The sequence below is a fragment of the Lepidochelys kempii genome, chromosome 24 (genome assembly GCF_965140285.1).
Source record: "Lepidochelys kempii isolate rLepKem1 chromosome 24, rLepKem1.hap1, whole genome shotgun sequence".
Taxonomy (NCBI): Eukaryota; Metazoa; Chordata; order Testudines; family Cheloniidae; genus Lepidochelys; species Lepidochelys kempii.
The window spans coordinates 17,399,469-17,420,497 of NC_136403.1; the positions used below are offsets into that span (position 1 = coordinate 17,399,469).

General features: G+C 64.3%; 2 protein-coding genes across 7 annotated transcripts; both read left to right on the plus strand.

The window, feature by feature from the left end:
• The first annotated feature begins 3,263 nt into the window (after positions 1-3,263).
• Positions 3,264-9,824, plus strand: SPACA6 (sperm acrosome associated 6). The gene is made up of 9 exons (XM_078850406.1): positions 3,264-4,826; positions 6,817-6,898; positions 7,024-7,285; positions 7,366-7,474; positions 7,928-8,005; positions 8,421-8,524; positions 8,828-8,984; positions 9,062-9,266; positions 9,791-9,824. Exons 1-9 carry the CDS (start codon positions 4,376-4,378, stop codon positions 9,822-9,824), a joined length of 1,482 nt encoding a protein of 493 aa, XP_078706532.1. The 5' UTR covers positions 3,264-4,375.
• Positions 8,966-18,971, plus strand: LOC144929839 (protein BTG3-like). Of its 6 annotated transcripts, XM_078850448.1 has the most exons (6): positions 11,664-11,686; positions 14,323-14,502; positions 14,924-15,115; positions 16,134-16,271; positions 16,716-16,914; positions 17,809-18,971. In XM_078850448.1, exons 3-6 carry the CDS (start codon positions 14,943-14,945, stop codon positions 17,995-17,997), a joined length of 699 nt encoding a protein of 232 aa, XP_078706574.1. In that variant the 5' UTR covers positions 11,664-11,686; positions 14,323-14,502; positions 14,924-14,942; the 3' UTR covers positions 17,998-18,971. The 6 variants fall into 6 exon arrangements, with proteins under 6 accessions (XP_078706575.1, XP_078706570.1, XP_078706571.1 ...); XM_078850449.1 differs by lacking the exons at positions 11,664-11,686; positions 14,323-14,502 and adding an exon at positions 8,966-8,984; XM_078850444.1 differs by lacking the exon at positions 14,323-14,502 and having other exon boundaries at positions 11,564-11,686; positions 14,895-15,115.
• Positions 18,972-21,029: the final 2,058 nt, after the last annotated feature.

The following is a 21,029-nucleotide window of genomic DNA, read 5'->3' on the forward strand; positions in this document are numbered from 1 at the left end:
GGGGGGGATGGGAAGGCAGGGATGGAGGGATAGAGGAAGGGGGATGGAGGGGTACGGGGGGGATGGGAAGGCAGGGATGGAGGGATAGAGGAAGGGGGATGGAGGGGTACGGGGGGATGGGAAGGCAGGGATGGAGGGATAGAGGAAGGGGGATGGAGGGGTACGGGGGGGATGGGAAGGCAGGGATGGAGGGATAGAGGAAGGGGGATGGAGGCGTGGGGGGATGGGTAGGCAGGGATGGAGGGATAGAGGAAGGGGGATGGAGGGGTGCAGGGGGATGGGAAGGCAGGGATGGAGGGATAGAGGAAGGGGGATGGAGGGGTGCAGGGGGATGGGAAGGCAGGGATGGAGGGATAGAGGAAGGGGGATGGAGGGGTGCAGGGGGATGGGAAGGCAGGGATGGAGGGATAGAGGAAGGGGGATGGAGGGGTACGGGGGGTGGGAAGGCAGGGATGGAGGGATAGAGGAAGGGGGGTGGAGGGGTACTGGGGGTGGGAAGGCAGGGATGGGGGGATAGAGGAAGGGGGATGGAGGGGTACGGGGGGGATGGGAAGGCAGGGATGGAGGGATAGAGGAAGGGGGATGGAGGGGTACGGGGGGGATGGGAAGGCAGGGATGGAGGGATAGAGGAAGGGGGATGGAGGCGTGGGGGGATGGGTAGGCAGGGATGGGGGGATGGAGGAAGGGGGATGGAGGGGTACTGGGGGTGGGAAGGCAGGGATGGGGGGATAGAGGAAGGGGGGTGGAGGGGTACTGGGGGTGGGAAGGCAGGGATGGAGGGATAGAGGAAGGGGGGTGGAGGGGTACTGGGGGTGGGAAGGCAGGGATGGGGGGATAGAGGAAGGGGGATGGAGGGGTACGGGGGGGATGGGAAGGCAGGGATGGAGGGATAGAGGAAGGGGGGTGGAGGGGTACTGGGGGTGGGAAGGCAGGGATGGGGGGATAGAGGAAGGGGGGTGGAGGGGGACGGGGGGGATGGGAAGGCAGGGATGGGGGGATGGAGGAAGGGGGATGGAGGGGTACTGGGGGTGGGAAGGCAGGGATGGGGGGATAGAGGAAGGGGGCTGGAGGGGTACAGGGGGATGGGAAAGGCAGACCCTGCACAGTACCTGTGTGTTGTGTGTGTGTGTGTGTGTGATGGGCTGTGGAAGGGTGTTACAGGCCATGTGTAGGGGTGGGGTTGGGAGACATGAGGGTGTTTGTGGTTATGGCAAGGGGTGTGGGGTGTTACGTGGGGTGTTGGAGGTGTTACAGGCTGTGGAGGTGTTGGCATGGGAGGTTTTCAGGGTTGTTGCAGGGGATGGGGGTGTTACAGGCTGTGGAGGGTGTTGGGAGCATGGGGGTTCTTGTGGGGGGTGTTGGGACATATTGCAGTCTGTAGGGCGGGTGGTGGGGGTTCTTGCAGGGGATGTTGGGTGTGTTATGGGCTGTGGGGCAGGAGTTGGGAGCTTGGGGGGTGTTGGGGGATGTTGCAGGCTGTGGGTGTGTGTGTGTGGGGGGGTGCTGCAGGCCTCCAAGCCCCCCAGCCCCTCCGTCATGGGGGGCAGCAGGTGAGTATAACAGGGTCCCCCCAGCTCCTGGCCCCCTGTATCCCAAAGCCAGGGAGGGGCTGGGTCCCTGTGGCCCACCCAACCCTCGGCCTCCTGCCGGCAAGGGGAGCTGAGAGCCAGCAAACTTGGTACACACATGGAGCTGCTGAACCACATTGTGTCCGTCCCCCTGCCCCCCCCCCCCCCCCCAAGCCAGCCACCTCCTGCCCCTGGGGCCCGATCGGGACCGGTGCCCCCTAGAGGGGAAGGGCCCCATGTCACTATTTGGGGTCTGCTGGGAGTTGTCAGGAATCGGGGTCTGGCTGATTCTCCCATAGTCTAGAAACCTTTGAATTTAGATAAGAAGGGGGTGGCCCGGGGACACCCGGGGGGCCTGGCAAGGATATCGGGGGGCCTGGGGAAGAGAGGGACCTGGGGGATATTGTGGGGTCTGAGGAAGAGTGGGGGGAGCTGGGAGACATTGGAGGTCTGGGGAGAGTGGAGCGGGGTGGGGGGTGACACCCAGCCAGCGTCTCTGCCCTCAGGCGGGTTCATTCAGGGTTGAGAGCCCCGGTTTCCGGGGGTATTTGGGGTGGCTCCATTCCTCTGAGTTTGGGGCCAGCAACGGGGCTGTGGGGAAGGTCCCCGAGGCTGTGGCTGTCGTTGTGGCTTGGTGGATCCCTCCCCCTACCGGGCGCCCCGGGTGCAGCTCAGTGAGCGGCTGTGGAGAGTCGGCCCACCAGTGTTACCTGTCGGTGACTAGCTGGGGCTCGGGATAGGTGCTAGCCGCCCCCTCCCCCTCAATGGCCCGTCCCAGGAGCCGCTCGTTGGCAGGTCACTGGCCTTCCCGGGCCCCAGTATCCCGGTCTGGTGGCCAGGTGCTGACAGGGAGCCCATTCTGGTACCTGTCTGGCGGCTCTTTCCCATGGCCCATCAGTACCCCTTCCGGGTCACCCCTGCCCGCGGCTGAGCCCCCCCAGCCCCTCACTTTGCTGATCAAATCTGCATTTAACCGGCACCCCCAAAGCACCTCATTGCAACCCCCCGACTGGGGTTTGGGCAACAAAATCTGTCGACGTCTCCCTCCCGCCATTGGGGAAAGGTCGCCTAGTTCGGGGTGGGTTTCCCAGCCGGACGGAAGGACACCTCCGCCCCCAACACCTCGCTCCCGGAGTAGCGCTCCCTGGCTCCCCCTACTGACAGCATCAGCAGAACGGCAGAGTGCGAAGAGAATCATGGAAACACCCCCCAGTGTGGGTGGGTGCGGGAGGGAGACCGGGGCTGGGCCAGCAGGGGGCTGGAGGTCAGGAGTGAGGGGCACTGGCAGAGCTGGGGGAAGGGAGCCTGGGCTAGCAGGGGGCTGCGGTCAGGAGTGGGGGCACTGGCAGAGCTGGGGGGAGACCGGAGTGGGAATAAATGGCATGGGGGGTCAGGATTGAGGGGCATTGACAAAATCCATCCAAAATCCCCCACACTCCATAGATAGCAGCAGCCCAGGCTCCTCCTTCCAGCCCACTCAGCCCGCACCCTGGGTGCTCTCCCCCCTCTAACCTCTCAGCACCCACTCTTTTCCTCTGCTCCAGCTGGACGAATGGGACCCCCAGACCTGCGCTCTCCTCCTGCCTCTCTGACTCGCTCCCGGCAGCCGTCTCTGTCCCTGAGACCCTTAACCTGTGAGGGCAGCGCAGAATTCACAGGTGAGGTTCTTGGGAACTGAGCGACTGGCCCCGACACATCGCAGCCAGGGGCAGGTCTCAGGCCGTCACGCCGGGGGCAGCTTCACCGCTGGGGCACGGACAACCGAACCCCCCCGCCTCCACCTGAACCACTAGACTCCCTTCCCTCCCAGAGCCAGGATAGAACCCAGGAGTCCTGGCTCCCCCCGGGTTAGAACTCAGGATTCCGCCACAGACTCCTAGTGCTACCCTGGAGAAATCGCTTTCCTGCTCGATGCCTCGGTTTCCCCAGGACACGACGGGTCCCCGATCGCGGTCAGAGTCTTGGGTGAGCTCGGCCTATGTTTGAGCTGAGACAACCGGCCCGGAGGGACACGGAGCTGAGCACCTCGCCCACCCCGCGGGAGATCCCTCCCCGCCCACCCGAGGGAGCAGGTTTGACGGGTGTCTCTGTGCCTCCGAGGCTCCTGCTCCCAGAGACACCATCAAACAGCTGAACCCCCCAAGCCAAGCAGCACAGGACCCCCTGAGGAGGACGGGGAGGCCCCTCGTCACTCCCATCACCCGCCCTCCCTCCGTGTTCCAACCACTCGACCCCACTCCTCTCCCAGAGCTGGGGAGAGAACCCAGGAATCCGGGCTCCCTGCCCCTCTTCCCGGCTCTAAACACTTGACTCCTGCCTCCTTTTCCAAGGTTACTACTATGGAGAAATAATGTTGTGCACAGCGATAGCAGCGCCCCTCACTCCCGACCCACCGCACCCCCCTGCCCCCCAGCTCGGGCAGTTCTGCAGAGGGTGGGAGTAGGGAGCCCGGGGCTGAGCTAATAGGGCTGCGGGTCGGGAGTGAGGGGCACCAGCAGAGCTGGGGGGGTCATTTTTCATCCCTTTGATGCACTCATCCCCCCTGCCCCACAGCCCCCCCAGCTCCATCCTCCCCCCGTTTAAGGGACATATTAATTCTCAGCTTCATGCCCGGCTGTCTGGCTTCCATGGAGACGGACCTCTGAGCCCGACAGCTCCCCCCACAACACACTTCTCCCCTCGGCCGGAGCTGCTTTCCTCCAGTCCTGGGTATGCGGGGACCCCTCGCCCGGCCCTGAGATGCAGCCAATTCTGGGGTGGGGGGTGGGGGGGGCTGGTTACATGGGAACCCCTCGCCCGGCCCTGAGATGCAGCCACCTCTGGGGTGGGCGTGGCCGGATCGTAGCCCTGCCCCCTCCATTGTGATGTCCCGGCGGGTTCCGTGCCCCCGGCGCTGGGCAATGCCCGCGGCCTCCCAGCTTCTGCTGCCCCTTTGCCTCGGCCTCCTTCTGGCCCCCCGGGCGCCCGGCTGCCTCGACTGCTTCTCCACCCCCCAGCAGCGCCTGCGCGTCTGCCAGATCTTCCTGGGTCACGCCAGTTCCCGGCATGTGGCCTGCCTGGGCGCCCTGCGGGCCGCCTTCCAGCCCCACGCCCAGCTGGTGGTGGGTAAGTGGGGCCCCGGAGCCAAGCGGCCGGCTGGCCCTCTGGCCTCACCCCAGCCTCCTCCTGCAGCTCGCTTTGTCCGTCCGTCTTCCGTTCCCGCCATCCCTCCTGTCTGTCTGTCCACCCACCGTCCGTCCATCCCTCAGCTCCATCCTTGCCTTCCTCCAGCTTAACCACTCCCTGGCCCTCCATCCCCAGCTCCATCCTGCCTCCGTCTTCACCCCCATCCACCCCAGCTCCATCCTGCCTCCGTCTTCACCCCCATCCACCCCAGCTCCATCCTCCCTCCGTCTTCACCCCCATCCACCCCAGCTCCATCCTCCCTCCGTCTCTACCTCCATCCATCCCCAGCTCCATCCTCCCTCCGTCTTCACCCCCATCCACCCCAGCTCCATCCTCCCTCCATCTTCACCCCCATCCACCCCAGCTCCATCCTGCCTCCGTCTCTACCTCCATCCATCCCTAGCTCCATCATCCCTCCATCTTCACCCCCATCCATCCCTAGCTCCATCCTCCCTCCGTCTTCACCCCCATCCACCCCAGCTCCATCCTCCCTCCGTCTTCACCCCCATCCACCCCAGCTCCATCATCCCTCCATCTTCACCCCCATCCATCCCCAGCTCCATCCTCCCTCCGTCTTCACCCCCATCCATCCCTAGCTCCATCCTCCCTCCGTCTTCACCCCCATCCACCCCAGCTCCATCCTCCCTCCGTCTTCACCCCCATCCACCCCAGCTCCATCATCCCTCCATCTTCACCCCCATCCATCCCCAGCTCCATCCTCCCTCCGTCTTCACCCCCATCCATCCCTAGCTCCATCCTCCCTCCGTCTTCACCCCCATCCACCCCAGCTCCATCCTGCCTCCATCTTCACCCCCATCCACCCCAGCTCCATCCTGCCTCCATCTTCACCCCCATCCACCCCAGCTCCATCATCCCTCCATCTTCACCCCCATCCACCCCTAGCTCCATCCTGCCTCCGTCTTCACCTCCATCCACCCCAGCTCCATCATCCCTCCATCTTCACCCCCATCCACCCCTAGCTCCATCCTGCCTCCGTCTTCACCCCCATCCACCCCAGCTCCATCCTCCCTCCGTCTTCACCCCCATCCACCCCAGCTCCATCCTCCCTCCGTCTTCACCCCCATCCATCCCTAGCTCCATCCTCCCTCCGTCTTCACCCCCATCCACCCCAGCTCCATCCTGCCTCCGTCTTCACCTCCATCCACCCCAGCTCCATCATCCCTCCATCTTCACCCCCATCCATCCCTAGCTCCATCCTGCCTCCGTCTTCACCCCCATCCACCCCAGCTCCATCCTCCCTCCATCTTCACCCCCATCCACCCCAGCTCCATCCTCCCTCCGTCTTCACCCCCATCCATCCCTAGCTCCATCCTCCCTCCGTCTTCACCCCCATCCACCCCAGCTCCATCCTGCCTCCGTCTTCACCCCCATCCATCCCTAGCTCCATCCTCCCTCCGTCTTCACCCCCATCCACCCCAGCTCCATCATCCCTCCATCTTCACCCCCATCCATCCCTAGCTCCATCATCCCTCCGTCTTCACCTCCATCCACCCCAGCTCCATCATCCCTCCATCTTCACCCCCATCCATCCCTAGCTCCATCCTCCCTCCGTCTTCACCCCCATCCACCCCAGCTCCATCATCCCTCCATCTTCACCCCCATCCATCCCTAGCTCCATCATCCCTCCGTCTTCACCTCCATCCATCCCTAGCTCCATCCTGCCTCTGTCTTCACCCCACCCATCCCTAGCTCCATCCTCCCTCCGTCTTCACCCCCATCCACCCCAGCTCCATCATCCCTCCATCTTCACCCCACCCATCCCTAGCTCCATCCTGCCTCCGTCTTCACCCCCATCCACCCCTAGCTCCATCCTGCCTCCATCTTCACCCCCATCCACCCCAGCTCCATCCTCCCTCTGTCTCTACCTCCATCCACCCCAGCTCCATCCTCCCTCTGTCTCTACCTCCAGCCATCCTTCCATCTTCTGCCCATCTCTCCAACCATCCCTAGCTCCATCATCTCCTCCATCCATCCCTCTGCCCATCCCTCCATCTATGGCCCCCTATGGGACAGACCCCAGAGCAGAACCTGTCCCCTCACCCGCCCCCCTCGCACTCCCCAGGTGTGGCGGAGATGGAGAAGCTGAAGGACGTCTTCTCCAATGTCATCTTCTCCCTGGAGCAGAAGGGCATGTCCAAGGGTGGGTCAGAGCCGGGGTGGGGGCCATGGAGGAAGGGGAGGGGAAGGAGGCTGGAAGGGGGAAGCAAGGGGAAGTGGCTGGGAATAGGGGAGGGGAGCGATAGGGTGGGGGCAGGGGCTGGAAAGTCAGGGGGAGGGTGTGGGCGGGGGGCCGGGTTCTGACCCCCTCTTTCCCCCCAGTTCCCTACCAGGTGGCCGTGCCGGACGCTGTGGCGCAAATCCAGCCGGAGCTGGCTCAGCTGAAACCAGGTGAGAGGGGGGCTGGGAGCCGACCACCCGGTGTGACCCCCCCACACACAGCCCCCCATGCACCCACTGTCCTGGAACAGGTGGGGGGAAGGGGCTGGGACCCCATGGGCCACCCAGCCCTCGGCCAATTGGGAGGCAGGGCCTGAGGACCCCCCCCCCTCCCCTCCCGCCGCCGGCCATTCAGTCCCTGCCGGGAGGCTGGATCAGACTCAGCGCCCCCTAGAGGGCACCCAGGAGCGGGTCTGCTGCTGCTGGGCCTCATGCCCTGATATGGCCTCATCCTCCCTCCTGTTCCTCTCCCTTCGCAGCTCCTGCCTGCGTCCCGCCGTGCGGTGAGTCCTGAGGTCTCACGGGGCCCCCCAGCTCCGCCGGTGCCCCTCACTCCCGACCCGCAGCCCCCTCCCAGCCCAGCCCTGGACCCCCCAACCAGCCATGCCGGTGCCCCTCACTCCCAACCCGCAGCCCCCTCCCAGCCCAGCCCTGGGCTCCCCCACTCCGCCGGTGCCCCTCACTCCCGACCTGCAGCCCCCAGCCAGCCCAGCCCTGGGCTCCCCCACTCCCCAGCTCCGCCGGTGCCCCTCACTCCCGACCCGCAGCCCCCTCCCAGCCCAGCCCTGGGCTCCCCCACTCCCCAGCTCCGCCGGTGCCCCTCACTCCCGACCCGCAGCCCCCTGCCAGCCCAGCCCTGGACCCCCCAACCAGCCCTGCCAGTGCCCCTCACTCCCGACCCGCAGCCCCCTGCTAGCCCAGCCCTAGGCTCCCCACCACTTTGCTGTTCTCCGCAGGGTACCAGAAAGACGCCCAGGTCTACAAATGCACCTCGTGCAGCCTAGTGGACTGTCAGCTCCCCCTGGACTGTCCAGGTACGTGCTATGCCCCCAAGTCCCCACACAGCACTAGGGGGCGCTGTGCTGCGGGATTCCCTGCCATTTCCAGATGATGAACCCAGGAGTCCTGGCCAAACCGAACCCTGGGGATTCTCTTCAACCTCCAGAAAATCCCCTTGTGCTTTCAGCTGAACACAGGATTCCCTGGATAACCAGCCCCCCACCCCACCCCAGAGGTGGCTGCATCTCAGTGCTGGGCGAGGGATTCCTGCGGGGCGGGGTCCCTCTATAACCAGCCCCCGTGCCCCGCCCCAGAGGTGGCCACATCTCAGTGCTGAGTGACGGATTCCCTGCAGGGTGGGGTCCCTCTATAACCAGCCCCCATGCCCCACCCCAGAGGTGGCCGCATAGCCAGCCCCACCCGGAATCACCCCGCTCTTTGCCTTGCCAGTGGAGGACGTCTGGAAGAACGAGGGGGAGAGGACGGCTCTGACATGCAGGGTCCCGTTCCAGACCCCCCCTGACGTGCGGCGTAGCTGGAAGTTTGCCAGGGACGTGAGTGTGGCGGATGGGGAGGGTCTGTCTCGTGTTGTGGTTGTCTGTTCGGGTAGCAGGAAGACGGGGTGGGGGGCACCTTGGTGGATGGAGGTGGTGAAAGGAAGTAATTTTACTGCGGGGCGAGAGTTTCTGTCTGTCTGCTGCCCTGACTCCATGCCCCTTGCCCCCTACACGCCCTAGTGGCAGCCTTCAAGTCAGCCCAGCCCCCTCGCTCTGCCCCTGGTCCTGAGTTCGATTCCCCTGACACCTGCCCTTCCTCCCCCCGTCACCCGCTCAACTCGCTCTCCTCTGCCCCACCAGCTCCGGACCCAGGATCTTTCCCTCTTCCGGGACCTGCATATGGGCGCCAGCTCCTCCCTTGTCCTCCGTCCCACGTGGGGCTTGCACCGCGGCACCTACGCCTGCCAGCTAGCCCAGCAGGATGATGTGCTAGCCCGGAAATACTTCTACCTCAATGGTAAGGAGGGGAGTGGGGTCAAGTGGTTAGAGCAGAGGGGCTGGGAGCCAGGACTCCTGGGTTCTGTCTCCCCGCAGTGACTGCCAGCAGCCAGGAGGCAGAGACGGAGCTGCAGGACATGTTCCACACCATCCTGCAGTCCCCAGCGGGGCACGGGGCCGAGGGCCCGCTCCCCGGGCTCTCGGAGCTGCTGGCCGAGCCCGACTCGCTGCACAAGAGGAACGTGGTGCTGCTGATGGTGGGGCTGGCGCTGAGCGCCCTGCTGGGCACCCTGCTGCTGGGGTGAGCTTGCCGTGAACCCTCCGGATCAGTGCCATGGGCCCGTCCGGCCTGGGAACCTCCCCCACCACTGCCAGGCCTGATCAACGGGCCCATCCAGCCTGGGACTCTGCCCCCACCAGACCTGACCCATGGACCCGCCCACCCAGCCTGGAATCCAGTTGCAGGGAGTTCCCCAGCTCCCCGCTTTCCTACCAAGCTCTTTGTGGCCCTGAACGCCACACCCTGGGGGGGAAACCCTGCCCAGGCCCAAGCCCCACACTGCCCTTCTGGGTCCCAGCTCGGTCCAGCCCCCCTCCATCCACGCACCGGGAGCAACACGCGGAGACGGCAGTGTGGTGGGGGCTGGGGGCGGCCTTCCTTCTCTGGCTTGTCTTCCCTCTGCTATGGCTTCCTTCTCGCTCTCTCCTCTGTGCACTCGGGCTTTTCTCCCTCCTCTCGCTCCCTCTTTTCCTCTCCTCCTCTTCTGCTCTCCTTTGCACTCCTTCCCTGCCCCCCATCTTCTCTCTCTCTCTCTCTCCCCACAGGGGCATCTGTCGCTGGGCCATGGGCCGGCCCTGACCCCCCAGCCTGGGCCCTGGACTCTCCTCTGCTCGGCACCCTGGGGTTTGCACTGTCCATTCTCTGATCAGAATAAACCCAAATTCCAGTCTGAGCTGGGAGTCTCTGTCTGGGCCACAAAAGGGGTTTTTCCTGGTGGTCAGGGCTGGCCCGATGCCCCTGGGGGGTGCTGTGCTCCTGGGGTCAGGGTGTGGGGGGGTCTCCCCTGGCGGTCAGGGCTGGTCCGATGCCCCTGGGGGGCGCTGTGCGCCTGGGGTCAGGGTGGGGGGGGTCTCCCCTGGCAGTCAGGCCTGGCCCGATGCCCCTGGGGGGTGCTGTGCTCCTAGGGGCGGGGGGGTCTCCCCTGGCGGTCAGGGCTGGCTCGATGCCCCTGGGGGGCGCTGTGCGCCTGGGGTCAGGGTGGAGGGGTCTCCCCTGGCGGTCAGGCCTGGCCCGATGCCCCTTGGGGGTGCTGTGCTCCTGGGGGCGGGGGGGGTCTCCCCTGGCGGTCAGGGCTGGCTCGATGCCCCTGGGGGGCGCTGTGCTCCTGGGGGCGGGGGGGGTCTCCCCTGGCGGTCAGGGCTGGCCCGATGCCCCTTGGGGGTGCTGTGCTCCTGGGGGCGGGGGGGTCTCCCCTGGCGGTCAGGGCTGGCTCGATGCCCCTGGGGGGCGCTGTGCTCCTGGGGGCGTGGGGGGTCTCCCCTGGCGGTCAGGCCTGGCCCGATGCCCCTTGGGGGTGCTGTGCTCCTGGGGTCAGGGTGGGGGGGTCTCCCCTTGTGGTCAGGGCTGGCCCGATGCCCCTTGGGGGTGCTGTGCTCCTGGGGTCAGGGTGGGGGGGTCTCCCCTGGCGGTCAGGGCTGGCTCGATGCCCCTGGGGGGCGCTGTGCGCCTGGGGTCAGGGTGGGGGGGGTCTCCCCTGGCGGTCAGGGCTGGCTCGATGCCCCTGGGGGGCGCTGTGCGCCGGGGGTCAGGGTGGGGGGGTCTCCCCTGGCGGTCAGGGCTGGCTCGATGCCCCTGGGGGGCGCTGTGCGCCTGGGGTCAGGGTGGGGGGGTCTCCCCTGGCGGTCAGGGCTGGCTCGATGCCCCTGGGGGGGCGCTGTGCGCCTGGGGTCAGGGTGGGGGGGGGTCTCCCCTGGCGGTCAGGGCTGGCCCGATGCCCCTGGGGGGCGCTGTGCCCCTGGGGTCAGGATGGGGGGGTCTCCCCTGGCGGTCAGGGCTGGCTCGATGCCCCTGGGGGGCGCTGTGCGCCTGGGGTCAGGGTGGGGGGGGGTCTCCCCTGGCGGTCAGGGCTGGCCCGATGCCCCTGGGGGGCGCTGTGCGCCTGGGGTCAGGGTGGGGGGGGGTCTCCCCTGGCGGTCAGGGCTGGCCCGATGCCCCTGGGGGGCGCTGTGCGCCTGGGGTCAGGGTGGGGGGGGTCTCCCCTGGCGGTCAGGCCTGGCCCGATGCCCCTGGGGGGTGCTGTGCGCCTGGGGTCAGGGTGGGGGGGTCTCCCCTGGCGGTCAGGGCGGCTGTGATTCTGTGGACACATGCAAGGGGTGCTGGGGCAGGACCCTGGGGTGAATGGGGATCCCCCCTGAACGGGGGAGGGGTCAGTCGGGGGGAAGGGTAGAGGGAAGTTTGGGGAGCCTCTCGGTCCCCCCGCCCCCCTGCTCCCCCGCCCCTCTGGACTCGCTGCCGCCCCCCAGGGCCCGCGCGGGGGGGGTGCGGGCGGGGTGGGGCGAGGGCCGGGCGGTCCCCGCAGCCTAGAAGTTCCCACGGGCTCAGGATCTCCTAATATGGTCAGTGACGCGAGGCGAGGCGGGGAATCCCCCCCCCCCCCCCCCCACGGCCGAGCCAGGCCCGGGGCAAACAGAACCGCGTGGACCAGGCGGCGAGAGCGCACGGTGCGTCCGGGCCCGCGGCGCGGGGGGCTGGAGAAGGGGGATCCCGGGGGGGGGCTGGAGAAGGGGGATCCCGGGGGGGATCGCGGAGTCGGGGGCAGAAGGGGGATCCGGGGGGGGGGGGCTGGAGAAGGGGGATCCCGGGGGGGGGCTGGAGAAGGGTAAGGGGGGATCGCGGAGTGGGGGGCAGAAGGGGGACGGGGACAGAGCCCTTGTCTGTTGCGGGGCGTCACTGGGTTGCGGGGAGCCCCACGCGAGGGCCCCGCAGAGTTTGGGGGGCCGGGCTCAGCTGTGGGGGGCGGGTCTGATCTGCCCCTTAGCTCCGGCCAGGGGCTCCGCTGTTGGGGTCTGGGGCCGGAAGCCCAGCAACGCCTCCCCCCTCCCCCGTGGGGGAGCTGAGACATGGGGGGTCCCCCCCGTTCTCCCCCCCGGCAGCTTTTTCTTTCATTTTCTCCTTCCCTTTGTGTCTCCCCCGCTCCGGCGTCTGCAACTTCCTCATCGGGTGGCGGAACCCAGCCCCTCCACCCCCCCCCACACACACGTATGGGGAGGGGGAAGCTATGGGGAAGGGGACTTGGGGGTGCCGGGGAGCATAGGAGGTGGGGGGATGGGTTTTGGGGTGCAGGGGAGGAGGAGAGGTTGTGGGGGGAGGGGGAGAGGAAGGGGTGCGGGGACTGGTTATGGGGTGGTGGAGGAAGGAGTTATGGGGTGTGGGGGGGGGGAAGGAGAGAAGGGGGTGGAGGCGGAAATAATGGGTTTCCCGGACGCCAGGAAATATTTCCAAACAGCGGTGCGAGGAAAGAGGCTGTGACTGTGACGTGAGGGCGGGGGCGGGAAGGTTGTGGGGGGGGGGGGGGGGTGATGGGATTGGGGTATGTGACCTATAGGACTCAGGCATTGTGGCCAGTATCCCCCCCCTCCCCTGGTGACCCCGACATTGAGCCTGCTCATGTGCGAGGGGGATGGAGATCGAAAGGGGGGGGTGAGCCGTGGGGGAAGCTGTAGGAATGTGGCCCCCCCTTCTCCTCCCAGCTGTTGTTTGGGGGACAGACAGTGACAACCCCTCCCCCACCATGGTCATCCACAGTGGAGACCAGCCTGGGATTCCCCCCACCCCACCCCTGGGGGATCCCTGGGACCTGTAGGGGAGTGTCTGGGATTTGGGGGGGAACACAAGGGGGGGGTTCCCCAGGGCTGTGTCCAGGATTCCCCTCCCTGGGAAGTTTTCTTGAAAGTCCCACAACTGAGAGCGGGAGCAGTGTGTGTGTTGGGGAGGAGGAGGAGATTATTGGGGGTGGCTCTGGGTACCTCTGTGGGACCATGCGGCTGTGTGGCTGTATCCTTGTGGCTGTGTGTGTCTCTGTGTGTGATTGTGTATCTTTGTGGCTGTGTGTGTCTCTACGTGCGAATGTGTATCTTTGTGGCTGTGTGTGTCTCTGTGTGTGATTGTGTATCTTTGTGGCTGTGTGTGTCTCTGTGTGTGATTGTGTATCTTTGTGGCTGTGTGTGTCTCTACGTGCGAATGTGTATCTTTGTGGCTGTGTGTGTCTCTGTGTGTGATTGTGTATCTTTGTGGCTGTGTGTGTCTCTGTGTGTGATTGTGTATCTTTGTGGCTGTGTGTGTCTCTACGTGTGAATGTGTATCTGTATGGCTGTATCCTTGTGGTTGTGTGAGTGTGTGTCTGGGTGTGACTGTTTATTTGTATGGCTGTATCTTTGTGCCTGTGTGTCCCTGAGTGTGACTGTATCTGCGTGACTGCATCTTTGTGGTTGTGTGTGTGTGGGGGGGGGGGGCTATCTTGGTGCAATTGTGCATCTGTCTGGCTGTACTTTGGTGATACCTGTGTGTGTATCTCTGTGAGGGTGTGTCTCAGGGTGGCGGTGTGTATTGATGAGCCTGTATCTGTGATTGTGTGTTGGCATAGCTCTACGCCCGCCGGTGTGCGAGTGTGTCCTTGTAACTGCCCTACATTTCCCCTCTCCCCGGGAGATCAATGAGAGCCAGTTAACTCCAGCTAATTCACACCTCTGGCCTGGTCAGAGCCCCCCACGCACACACGCAGGGTTGGCTTCCCCGACTGTGTCTCTGGCCTCGTCTCTAGACAATCGGCCGCAGGGCGTCCCGTTAACCGAGACGGCGCTCAGGGCGGCCGCGCAGGTGGTGTTTAGCAGGACCACGGCTGGCCCTGGGTCGGCGCCGCTGGGTTAGCCGGGGCCAGGGGAGGCTGGAGGCCACCAGCCCCGCGTCCATACCTGGCCGGGGGTGTCTCGTTGCCTGACTCCACACCTGAGCCTTTGGGTGTCTTTCCCTCTTTCTGTCTCTGTGTTGGGGGCTGCATGACTGCGTGTGTGTGTCGTGTGTGTGTGTGTGTGTGTGTGTGTGTGCTTCTCTGGGGGTGTCTTTCCCATTCTGCCTGTGTGTGTGTTGGGGGCTGCCCGACTGTATTTGTCTCTGTGTTTCTTTGTGGGTGTCTCCTTCCTTGACACCAGGTGTGTGTCTTTGTGCACCTGTGTGTGTGTGTGCTTCTCTGCGGGTGTCTTCCCCTGTGTGTGTGTGTGTGTTGAGGACTGCCCATGTGTGTATCTGTTTGTTTCTCTGGGGGTGTCTCTTACCCTGACTCTGCCCTCTCTGCCTGTAGCTCTGTCTGCCGGAGGCGTCTGTCTGCCAGTGTCTCTCCCCCGCCTCTCGCCCCTGGATTTCCGGAGCAGGCGGCTGTGTTGTAACCCCCTTGCGACACCTCTGGGCTGGTGCGGGTGGGGACACCAGCGGGGACAAGCTGTCCCAGGAAATGAGTCAAGTCTGCCCCGGGAGGGGAGAGGTGATATCGGAGTGATGGGCCCATGGAGGGGATCTGATGGGGGGCAGGATGCCAGGGTGATGGGCCCATGGAGGGGATCTGATGGGGGGGCAGGATGCCAGGGTGATGGGCCCATGGAGGGGATCCAATGGGGGGGCAGGATGCCAGGCTGGCCGTGGGTCTGAGCCCAGCTGAGCAGACCATTGCTGATGTAACGGGGCTGCAATCCTGCCGTGGTTTCCTGACTCATGGTGATGTCACCGGCTTGTGTCAGGCCCACAAACCCCCTCCCCCCTGCTCAGGTACCAAGGGGCACCCTGCCCCTTGGAGCAGCTTTAACCCCTCGCTGCCCAGAGCTCCCCTGGGATCCAGCCCCTCAACCCCCTTGAGCCCCATTACCTGACCTCCCGCAGCGGCTCACCGGGGTCCTGTCCCCCTGCAGGACGAGCCCTGCCCGCGCCATGAGAGAGGAGGTGGAGACGGGCGCCCGGTTCCTGTCGCGCCTGGCGAACCGGCACGGCCGGCTGGACAAGGGGCTCGTGGAGCAGTTCGGGGAGCGCCTGGCCACCATCCTGCAGGAGAGATATTGCCGGCACTGGTACCCCGAGAACCCTGCCAAGGGACAGGCCTACAGGTACGGGGCCCGAGCGCGGAGGGGGGTGGCACGGGGATCGGGGTGCCCGCTCACACAGCCGTTTGGCATAGCCAGGTGCACCGCAGGTGGCCAGTGGGTGGATGGTGTCACGGCGTCCCCGGGCGATGCTCTGGAACTGCTCCCCAGGAAGCCAGGCAGGACTCTGGGGAAGTCTCCTCTCGGGGAGCAGCCTGTCTGCAGGACACATGGCTCACCCGGCTCCACCTTCCTGGGTCTGACCTCGGAGCATTCAGCCTCCTCTGCCCCTCCGTGCGCTTCCCACAGCGAGTCCGCTCAGGCGGGGTCCTGGGGAAGCCAGAGGGTCCTGTCCCCCAACTCTGCAGTCAGACGGGACTCTCAGCCAGCCAGTAAAACAGAGGTTTATTAGACGACAGGAACATGGTCTAACACAGAGCTTGCAGTTGCAGAGAACGGGACCCCTCAGCTGGGTCCATTTTGGGGGCACTGAGCCAGACAACCATGTCTGCCCTTCACTCCTCGTCCCCAGCCAGCCCCAAACTGAAACTCCCTCCAGCCCCTCCTCCTCTGGGCTTTGTCCCTTTCCCGGGCCAGGAGGGCACCTGATTCCTTTGTTCTCCAACCCTTTAGCTCTCACCTTGCAGGGGAGGAAGGGCCCAGGCCATCAGTGGCCAGGAAACAGGGTGTCGGCCATTGTCTGTGTCCAGACTCCTGCCCACACCTGCCCTCTAGGGCTCTGCAATGATCATACACCCTTACCCCACCCCCTAGATACTTAAGAACTGCCTAGGGGAAACTGAGGCCCCCCACACTATTCAGAGGAACCATTAAGAACAGCCCCGCTTCGTCACAGGAGCATGTCACAGGATGGGGGCAGCCGGTGGCGTCCATGGGCTGCGTTGCGGGGCCTTACGCCAGGCAGGTCGGTAACTCTTTGCCCCGGGCGCGGGGTGGGAGGCTGCAGCCGGCTGGGGGTCCTGCAGGTTCCCTGATGCTCTGCCCCCCCCCCCCCCCCACTGACTGGCCTCTCCCACCCCAGGTGTATCCGCATCAACCGGAGGCAGCGGGTGGACGAGTCGCTGCTCCGGGCCTGCGCGGGCTGCGGGCTGGCGTACTCCGAGCTGGCTCTGCCGTGGGAGCTCTCGCTCTGGATCGACCCCGGGGAGGTCTGCTGTAGGTGAGTTTCCCCCCTGCCCCTGCCCTCTGCTGCTTGGGGTCAGCCCCCTCCCCAGCTCGCGGAGCCCCTGCTGCCTCCATCCGGCAGGGGACAAAAGCCTTACTGCGGCCAGCTGCGCCAGGACTCCTGGGTTCTCTGCTCCGCGGGGACCCCCTTTGTGCATGGGGGGCTCGCAGTGCTCCCACCGGGCGCTAAACCCTGCCCCATACCCCTCTAGGGGAAGCAGGCTCTGCTCCGGCCCCAGGGTGGGAGGCTGGCTGGCTCAGGGGGGTGAGGAATGGGGCCTTTCCCCTCCAGGGGGCGCTGGTTCTGATCCAGCCCCGGGGGTGGGGGCTGGCTGGCTCGGAGGGTGGGGGCGGCACGGGGCCCATTGTGGGCTGTGGTCCCAATTTGTAAAGCATCCTCTCCCCCCCCGCCCTGGGTGCACCTGCCCCCCCAACCCAGACTCGGGGAGAACAGCCAGTACTTCACGGTGAGCCCCTCGGAAGGGGGCGGCAGCAAAGGGACCCCGGAGCCCGAGACGTCAGACTATCACTCGGAGTCGCCGTCGGAGAGCTCCTCGGAGGACGAGGGATCAGCCCGGCCCCCCCCGGCCCCGGCACCAGCCCCAACCAGACCCGCCCTGCGGGAGCCTGGCAAACAGGTGATGTGTGAATTGGGGGGGCTGGCTCCCCATGGCCCATTTGGTGCCTGAGGTGTGTATGGAGGGGGGGGGTCCCTGTCCCTGCTGAGAACGGGGCTGAGACCCAGCAAACTCAACACACACATAGGGCTGCTGAAGGGATGAGCCAGAGGGGCCTAGAGTCTGTCCCCCCACAAGCCAGCCAGTCCGCCTGCTGGGGGCTGGAGCAGAGCTGGTGCCCCCTAGAAAAAGGCCTCATATCCCATCCCCCGAGCCGTGCCCCTGCCCTGGGGACAGGTCACAGCAGATGCCCCAGAGGTGGCTGCATCTCAGCACCAAGCAAGGGGTCGCTGCATAACCAGCCCCCGTGCCCCACCCCAGAGGTGGCTGCATCTCGGTGTTGGGCGAGGGCTCCCTGCATAACCAGCCCCCACGCCCTGCCCCAGAGGTGGCTGCATCTCAGTGTTAGGCGACGGGGCCCTGCATAACCAGCCCCCGCGCCTCACCCCAGAGGTGGCTGCATCTCGGTGTCGGGCAAGGGGTCCCTGCATAACCAGCCCCCACGCCCTGCCCCAGAGGTGGCTGCATCTCAGTGTCAGGCGACGGGGCCCTGCATAACCAGCCCCCGCGCCCTGCCCCAGAGGTGGCTGCATCTCAGTGTTGGGTGAGGGGTCCCTGTATAACCAGCCCCCGCGCCCTGCCCCAGAGGTGGCTGCATCTCAGTGTTGGGTGAGGGGTCCCTGTATAACCAGCCCCCGCGCCCTGCCCCAGAGGTGGCTGCATCTCAGTGTTGGGTGAAGGGTCCCTGCATAACCAGCCCCCACGCCCTACCCCAGAGGCAGCCACAGCTCCGTGCCGGGCGAGGGGTCTCTGGATATTTCGGACTCCAGCTAAGGTCTCTTTTCTCTCCCCCAGGCCGCCGAGTTGTTCTATGTCCCGGCCCCCGTGTGGCTCCCCTGCACCACCCAGCGCCTGGTCAGCTACATCCCCACCTACCAGCCCCTCACCTTCTACTACGTCAGCGTCGGAGCAAAGCCCTCGCCGGCGAAGAGATCCAACCCCGACCGGCTGCGGCGCCTCACCCACCGGGCTGCCAAGGCTTAGGGGCGGGGCAGGGAGAGGGGAGAGCCCCCAGCCCCTCTCCCTCCTGCCCTCACATGCCTTCACCCCCCAGTGATCTCTGCCACGCTCTCAGGCTGAGACTGGGTGGAACTCACCACAGCAATGCAAACAGCGCCACCTCGTGGCCACGCAACAAGCCAGGCTGGAAACGGCTGGAAGTCGGGGATGTCCTCCCCCCAACCCAGCTGGTATCTTAAGAGTTAACAGCCCCCCTTCTCGTGCAAGGAGTGAGGCCCCATGGCCGTGGGGCTGAGCCAGTTGAGACTTGGTGTCCTAGGGGACCGTCTGCAGGCAAAGCACATGGGCAAACTTGCTATGGAGGGGAAGACGGGCCTGGAAGCCAGGACGCCTGGGTTCTATCCCCAGTGCTGGGAGGATAGTGGGGTCTAGTGCTTAGAGCGGGTGGGGGGGCGGCTGAGAGCCAGGACTTTTGGGTTCTCCCCCAGCTCTGGAAGGGAAGTGGGGTCTAGTGGTTAGAGCAGAGGGGGCTGGGGGCCAGGACTCCTGGGTTCCATTGTCAGCTCTTCTGACCAGCTTCTGGCAAAAAAACCAAGCACACACACACACACACACACACACACACACACACACAAAACCACCGAATCTGTGCCTCAGTTTCCCCGTCTGTAAAACCGGGATGATAACACTCACCTACCTCAGATTGGTGCTGCAGTGCAAACAAACACAGGGGCACTTTATAAAGGCTTTTTCCAGGCTGCATTGCCAGGCAGGGGAAAGGATTATTCTAATGATTTTAATATATTTGCTGTAAATAGGAGCTGATGATTTAATTTATGGAAGCAGAGAGAGCTGTTTAGCGGGGCGGGGCGGGGGGGGGTGTTTAACACCAAATCTATTTATAGAGGGTTTTTTTGCAAAAAAATACAAAAACAAATCCTTTTTCTGTAAAAGTTCACACGTGCCGATTAAAGAGACCTCTGTGGTGACGCAGGAAACTGTCGCGTGGAGCCGTCCTTCCAAGGGCGGGGCTGGGGTCTGAGGGGCTGGGCGATTATTTGTGTTACGGCACCGATTGTGCCAGTCCTGGTGCATTGTTACTGCTATTGGGTATATTATGGCTGGAGGAGGGGGGGCTGGGAGCCAGCTCTTCTGGGGTCTCTCCCCAGTTCTGGGAAGGGAGTGGGGTCTAGTGGTTAGAGCGGGGGGGGGGGCTGGGATTCCTGGGTTTTATTTCAGGGTCTGCTCTGGGACCCTGAGCAGGTAATTTCCCCCTGTTCTCTGAAGACCCCCCCCCCGCCTCTAAAATGTCCCAAAGGGAAAAAAAAATCTAGGAAATGTGAACAGGTGAGATTGGGGCCAGAGCAGCGGCACCGTTAGATTCAGCCACCGGAGGGAGCCGGTGGGCTACGTATGACCTGCCTGTGGCGAGCCTGGATGCAATTCCCAGCTCCTCCAAGGAAAGCTCCTTCCTTTGGCCTGTGGAACTCACTGCCACTGGATGGCGCAGGGGGGGGAGGCAAGATTCCAAGTGGGTTGGATGCTCCAGCTAAAGGAGAAGATCCAGAGTTAGAAGAGCTCAGGCTCCCAAAATCGGGAGGGGGGGTTCCCCCGGGCCTGGACCCCTCGGGGTCTGTGAGGATCCTGCGTCATCCCAGCTCTTAATTGCTACAGCTCCAGTCTAGGTAGGTTCTTCGCCCCCTCTGTGCCCCCGCCCCACCCCGCCACCATCTCTCTGGATGGTCCCCAACCTCCTCCTCAGTCCTGGGCTCAGCTGGTCCTTGGCCAGTTTGTTCTTGTGCCAGCCCTGTCCCTGAGCATCCGATTCCCCCTCCCCGGTGGTCCCCCCGATGTATTTCTGGGGTGCAATCGCTCCCCCACCCCAGCCTGCAACCCCCTTCTGAATCTTCTCTCATGCGATCGCCCCCGCCCCGCCCGCCGTGGCCTCATCGCTGCTCTGCGCTCGGGATTCCTCCCTCAGACGCGGGCCCCCGGAATTAACGGGGTTCGGCACTGGGGCTGAGCTCAAGGAGGGCAGCGAAGGTTGGGGGAGGGGGGTCAGAGGCTGGCCGGCCCTTCGAAGCAAGCTGGGGTCAGCCCTGCCCAGGACTTAGCCGCTAGCCGTAAGAACATCAAAATGGCCAGACTGGGTCAGAGCAATAGTCCATCTAGCCCAGGGTCCTGTCTGACCGTGGCTGGTGCCCGGAGCATCAGAGGGAATGAACAGAACAGGGGAGTTACTGACTGATCCATCCGCTGTCGGCCACTCCCAGCTCCTGGCAGTGGGAGGTTAGGGACACCCAGAGCCTGGGCTGCATCCCTGCCCATCCTGGCTCATAGCCCTTCATGGACCTGTCCTCCAGGAACTTACCTAGTTCTTTTTTGAACCCAGTTATAGTTTTGGCCGTCAAACATCCCCTGGCAGTGAGTTCCACAGAGTGACTGTGTGTTGTGTGAAGAAATACTTCCTTTTGTCTATTTTAAACCTGCTGACTATTATTTTAATTGGGTGACTCCTGGTTCTCATGTGATGAGAAGGAGTAAATAACACTTCCCTATTCGCTTTCTCCGCACCCGTCAGGATTTTATAGACCTCGATCATCCCCCCCCCGAGCTGTCTCTTCTCCAAGCTGAAAAAAAGCCGTCCCATCCCCCTCATCATTTTTGTTGCCCTTTTCTGAGCCTTTTCCAAGTCCAATCGATCTTTTTTGAGCTGGGGGGGACCACATCTGCATGAGGTGTTCAAGGTGAGGCCGTCCCATGGATTTATCTAGAGGCAACATGCTATTGTCTGTCTTATTCTCTGTCCCTTTCTTCATGATTCCCAGCATTCTGGTGGCTTTTTTGACGGCCGCTGCACATGGAGTGGATGGTTTCAGAGAACTCTCCACAGTGACTCCCAGATCTCTCCCTTGAGTGGCAACAGCTAATTTAGACCCCATCATTGTCTACGTAGAGCTGGGATGATGGTTTCCAATGTGCATTACTTTGCAATTGTCATCATTGTATTTCATCTGCCCTTTTGTTGCCCAGTCACCCAGTTGTGTGAGATCCCT

Coding starts and splice junctions, on each gene's coding strand:
- SPACA6 (XM_078850406.1), top strand. CDS start 4,376: ATGCAGCCACCTCTGGGGTGGGCGTGGCCGGATCGTAGCCCTGCCCCC. Junction 7,475..7,927: donor TGCCTGCGTCCCGCCGTGCG/GTGAGTCCTGAG, acceptor TGTTCTCCGCAG/GGTACCAGAAAGACGCCCAG. Junction 8,985..9,061: donor GAAATACTTCTACCTCAATG/GTAAGGAGGGGA, acceptor GTCTCCCCGCAG/TGACTGCCAGCAGCCAGGAG.
- LOC144929839 (XM_078850444.1), top strand. CDS start 11,579: ATGGTCAGTGACGCGAGGCGAGGCGGGGAATCCCCCCCCCCCCCCCCC. Junction 15,116..16,133: donor GCCAAGGGACAGGCCTACAG/GTACGGGGCCCG, acceptor CTCCCACCCCAG/GTGTATCCGCATCAACCGGA. Junction 16,915..17,808: donor TGCGGGAGCCTGGCAAACAG/GTGATGTGTGAA, acceptor TCTCTCCCCCAG/GCCGCCGAGTTGTTCTATGT.